The sequence below is a fragment of the Poecilia reticulata genome, linkage group LG22, assembly GCF_000633615.1.
Source record: "Poecilia reticulata strain Guanapo linkage group LG22, Guppy_female_1.0+MT, whole genome shotgun sequence".
Taxonomy (NCBI): domain Eukaryota; kingdom Metazoa; phylum Chordata; class Actinopteri; order Cyprinodontiformes; family Poeciliidae; genus Poecilia; species Poecilia reticulata.
This window is the reverse complement of record NC_024352.1, coordinates 1,401,970-1,407,702: the sequence shown is the minus strand read 5'-3', so window position 1 is coordinate 1,407,702 and position 5,733 is coordinate 1,401,970. Positions and strand designations below refer to the sequence as shown.

Genomic DNA, 5,733 nt, shown 5'->3' with positions numbered 1-5,733 from the left:
CAAAATGTTTAGATTTTATTCTTTAAAAACCTTTAATGCTTTAAAATAAGGAATGRTCTGAACTATTTTTATACTGATGCAAACTGGAAAACTTCCTCTTTCTTCAGGAAACCAGCTCTTCCTGTTCCATGACTCTCTTTCTGCCTGACTATGATTTTTTAWGATTAAATAGAAAAAAGTAGAATTAAAGCTAAGTTTGCAGGACACAATAACAACAAACACAACCAGATTAATTTTATTACCGTCTGACTCTACTGTTGGGTCTTGACGTCACCTGTGTAATTAATTTTAAGGCAATTTTATTTATTATTACTATTAAACTAAAATCTCCAGCATGGGGAAGTGGGATGAGCTCGACTTTTCTCGACACTATAGACGCCAGAAGTTTACCGTTCTTTCACAGTGTCCGTACCGTACTTGCATTGACTGTAATCTGCTGTCAGGATTAATTACGGTACAGCTACTGTGCATTTACAGTAAACTTCTGACGCCTATAGCTGCCAGTATGTTACTGTAAATTTACAAGATTATTTCTTAGAGTGTAGTAAATAATTTTCTGTCGGACTAAAAAGCTACTACAGCTATCAAAGAAGTTCTTAGAGACCGAAAGAATCAGAGGTGGTTAAAATCTGAGTCAACAGCGCTGTTCTACTACACCGCCTCTAACCGGTTCGGTCCCGTTCTGCCCCGGCCAGATTAATTTTCCATTAGCAGATCCGGTGTGGTTCTGCCCGGCTGTTCTCAGATTTTCATACCTACTTCAAGGGTAATTCTAGCAGCACCGAGCAGGGTATGGCACCAAAACCATTTGATTGACAGCTGCTGATTGGCTCGTGATTTATGTCACTGAAAACTCCACACATCATTTAGTTTAGCTGTGGATATGCCGTCAAAGAGCTGCTCAGTATGAGGAGTTTAATCAGGAGCAGCATCTGAAAGACATGCAGTAAGTTTTGCAGCAGAATGACCATGAACTAGCAGCGCTGCTAGCAGCTCCTCTCTCTGAAGAATGGACAGTGCGGAGCATTAACATCAGCAGAGAGTTGACCACAGCTGCTGCTGCTCATGCCCGCCCACAATAATGAGGAACAGACTGTATAATGTAAAAGCTCGCTATGCGGGGAAGGACTGAGCCCACATTAACTGGTTAGTGTRTGATGTGCTGGTGGAAAAATGTCTTTAATGTCAGTGATAGGAGCTACTTCAAAAAGTCATGCACAGATAATTATGTTCTATACTTTGCTTGACGCAGAAGAATATTAATACAGTGGAAATTCAAAGACTCACCTAATGTCGGTCTATGGCTAGGGCATATGATTATAACTTTAAATTAAGTATATTTTCAGTATTACAGAATTTCTTGATTTTTTTTGTATCTATGATAAGAACTTAGTTTGTTTTGGTAAAAGTATTTTGAAAATGTTGTTTTGAGATAAATAACCTGATGATACTGAAATACTTAAGAGTTTTTGAGCTCAAATTTATTTGGGTTGTCATCCATAATACATTATTATAGCAACAACATGTCAATTACATAAAATGTATGCTTTTATATAATTGACTCTAAATCCTCAGTAATCCTTTAAAATCTGTGATGTAATAAATTCTAAGCCTTGCATGTATTTCTCATTCTTTCTGCCTTGCATATCTTAGTGTGTAGAACCGTGGAGGTCAATCTAATTCAAATTTAGATCCAATAGAAGTTTTACAGAAGCATACAATTCAAATTATATATATGAGGGATTATTATTCTCACTCATATCCACTTTTCCTTAATTACCATGTTATGAAATTTAGTGAATGATAGTGTTCTTATATTATGCACATACAGTCTTGAGAAAAATAATTTCACTTCCAGATCTTTGTCTTTTAACTTTTTGCAAGAACAACTTGAACTATAAAAAAGCTAAAAACTGAGTAAAAACATAAACCAAAGCTAGTTTTTTAAAAATAAGGAATTCCTTTTTGCTTGTCAAGACTGCTTGACAAGCAAAAATGTAAGAAAATGTACTTAAGTAATCTTTGTTGCCTTCAGGAACAACATTAAATGGGTTTTTGTTGCTATAGTATTTTCTGTTATTCTGACGGGCAGTGGTGATTGGTGAACACTTCAGTATATTAAATTCACATTCATATTCAAAAGTAATTTTTTGATCCAAAAGGGATATTAAATGTTGTTGTAATTCATTTAATTAAAGAGTCACTGTAGTTGGTGATGGCTTTGGGCAGAAAAGATCTCTTGTAGCTCTTAAATTTGAAGATACCTCTGACTAAGAGTCTCATAAAGAGATCAGGTTATCAATACTTTTTTGATTTTATGTAAAATCCTTCTTTGCACCATTATCACAAGAGAATGTTTATTAATATTGCCATTTTGCGTCTCCCTAAGCATGTTCAGTTATGGCATGACGCATCGGMTAATGATTAATGTAATGTAAATAAACCACTAATAATAATACTTCAGCTTTACTTGGGGCTGGAAGTGTCAAAGTTGGCTCCATGTTTGAGACTGTGTGTGAGACATACCAGAACTGAGTGCATCCCCATGTAGATCCGGCTGGAACAGACCAACAGACACCAACAGAGGGCCAAGCTGAAGCCCAGGGTGTAAGGGTACTGCAGAGATGAGAAAAGGCACACTTCAACCGGGAGCATTCTGGTAAAAAGTTTATATAACCAGATGTTTTGGCCATAAGATGCACACAAGTAGATGCACATGAGTTTAAATATCCTCAAACCCATTCTCATCTATGATCTGTTTCTTGTAATTACTATGTCTGAAAGTTCTTTGCAGGGATGCACGTAAGTTATTGCATTCAATACCACAACAAAGGCAAAAATAATTGCATTGAGGGTAGCTGGACTTTATAGAACCAGAAAAGAACATGACAAAATGCTAAAGTAATTCAAAACATCAATCAGAAGTGTTAAACCTCTAATTAAAAAGAAAAGGAAATAGACATATTCACTACGACTAGTTGGGATTTACTGAAGAAAAATGGAAGATGAGGGATTCTCGAGGTCAGCCTAGGGCAGGGGTCCCCAAACTTTTTCCTGTGAGGGCCACATAACTTTTCCCTTCTCTGGTGTGGGGCCGAAGTCGGTTTGTAACAGAAAAAGTGTGACGATTGCAGGAGTGCCTAAATGTAAAAATATATTGTTTTCCAGAAAGCACAACCAAATAACCCTCTCTGGGTTCTTCACAGAAAAAATCCAGGAAATAACACTATTTATGAAATAAATACCGTATTTTCCAGACTATAAGCCAGACCACACTATAAGCCGCAACCCCAAAGTTTAAAAAAAAAAAAAAAACAGTAAACGCATATAAGCCGCACCGGGCTATAAGCCACAGATATCTCTGCTGCTCCAGGTTTTCCACAACGATGCAGCAGCAGCAGAGGGGGACGGACACCCAAAATTTGAGTCATAACAGGTCAATTGAATATCACATTTATTACGGTTGGAAAAAGAAAAGTTGCCAAGTTTAGATTGAACTGATTACGGTAGTTTCCGAACGGTAACTGTAACAGTAAAAGTGCTGATCCTTCATGTCTCCTACTAGCATGTGCTAAATGAAAATGGGCGCTTTCTTCTTCTTCTTCTACTTTTTCCTTCTTCTGCTTCTTCTTTAGATTTCAACGGCAGCTTGCATCCATTATTGTTGCACTACTGCCATCTTTTGGATCCTAATATCTATACCTCAAATTCTCATAATGAGCCCAGTACTATTTAAAAAACGAAAAATCTTCTTTTTCCCCTCAATGCTATTTAATTGATCAACAACATTCTCAAATTCCAATCCCCTATTAAAACCTAATTCCGTTTTAATAGGCGCTTTCTTCTTTTAATTCCAATTTTGACTTCCAATGATTCACTTCCTGCTAAAGAGCCCCCTGGTGGTTGAAGAAAAATCTACATATAATCCACATGGTTCAAAGCTTAGGAAAAAAGTAGCGTCTTATAGTACGGAAAATACGGTATATGAAAAAAAATCTAAATGCTCTCTGGTATTGTTCAGGGGGCTGGACCAAATGTGGAGGTGGGCCGGATTCGGCCCGTGGGCCGTAGTTTGGGGATCACTGGCCTAGGGCATAAGCAAACTAAACGGCTGCTTACGGGGGGCTGAGATAAGTTAGCAAAGCAATGTCACAAAAAAGGACTTATACTTCAGGGACAGAAAAAGAATGAGGAAGAAGAGAAAAATGCAAAGATCAAGGTATGTTTTCATGTGTCTTGGTAATGTGGTGTTTATCAAAAAGAACTGAAGAGCTGCTAATAGAATATTAGTGTGATAACGACCTTGAACGGTCCAGTTCAACAGGAAAACATTTATCCTAGTGTCTTTGTATTTCTGTGAAACTGAGTTCTAACTTTAAATGAGTTGATTCTCGTGGTTTGCTCTATATGTTTGATGACAATAATTGAAACCTCTCAATGTTTGACCTTGTTTAGCAAAATGTTTTTACATCAGGCTACATGGTTACATGTTGATTTATCAATGAGGTACTCTAAGCTGTAGTTGGCAATATGTTGTTTGCTGCTGAGCATAATAATTTATGTGGCCAAATAAGCAAATATTATTTTTACATCAACTTATAAGTTATGAAACTTCTCCAGGAGCTGTTAAAATTATGTGAAGGTAGAGAATCAGTCCAGTACAGGTCCACATTCTTTGGCAAGAAAGACTCACCTGGTATAAATTTAATTTTTAGCTATTGGAATAACTTAATAATTGAATAATTTAATCAAAGTAAATCATAAATATGTGTGTATATATTCTATGTTAAGTAGGGGCCCATTGAATGCAGTTTTAGGGCCGATTGCTGATCTTTTTAAGCATTTTTTTTAGCCAAAAATGTTCAGATTTTGGATGAGAGCATTTTATTTTCTCTAATATGCCGCTAAATATCACATGAAAGTCTCTGAGTTGGCAACAGTGGGGTGACTATTGTTAACTGCAAATGTGCAGGCATGCCCTGGTCGGCCAGTCTATGGAGTTTGCATGTTCTCCCTGTGTATGGGATAACCATGTAAGACAATGGACCATGGACATGGTGACAGTTTTAAAAAATAAGTAAAAAAGCATTTTTTTTTTATTATTATTAAAATGACATACTGCAGCTTTAAATGTAGGTTCACATCAAACCTAAATGTAGGTTTGGTACTCTTGGAATTAGAGGGGACAATTTTTAGGTTTAGTTCACTGCGATGTTCTATAAGTGTGAAAATGAATGAATGTTCTAAACATTGTTTGATTTCACTGCCTGTGTGGTGGGAGAAGCAGCAAAGGGTCATTATTAATTCAGTCATTCTTTGTTTAAAAAGTGCAAATATTGTTGGATAATGAATGGCTTCAGTCAAATACTAACAATGAGGGAAATACTTATTTTTGTTTTATCATTCATATTCTCTGAAAAATAACAAACTTCAAAAAATTTGCCAGGATATGTGAGCTAATGAATTCCTATTGTATTCTTACACTGAAAAATGTGTCCAACCTTTAATTGACAAAATTTATTCAGTAAAGAAAATGTATTTATTTTCCTACCATGATAGGTGTAAACAATGTAAGTGTGCCACAGGAAAACTTTAAACGTGTCATTCAACGCACTCTCTCTCTTGGTTTTCTCATCCAGGGTGTCAAACACACAAAGAGACACACGCAGACACACACACATACACGCACACACACACACACACACACACACACACACACACACACACACACAC

General features: G+C 36.5%; 1 protein-coding gene across 1 annotated transcript in view; it reads right to left on the bottom strand.

Annotated features, from left to right (window-relative positions):
- LOC103458086 (sphingosine-1-phosphate phosphatase 1-like) overlaps nucleotides 1-5,733 on the bottom strand; it is a 26,734-nt gene that overhangs the window by 9,502 nt on the left and 11,499 nt on the right. Inside the window, exon 2 of the mRNA XM_008398656.2 lies at nucleotides 2,527-2,616. Coding sequence (XP_008396878.1) covers nucleotides 2,527-2,616 — 90 coding nt within the window. The remainder of the gene's footprint in view (nucleotides 1-2,526; nucleotides 2,617-5,733) is intronic.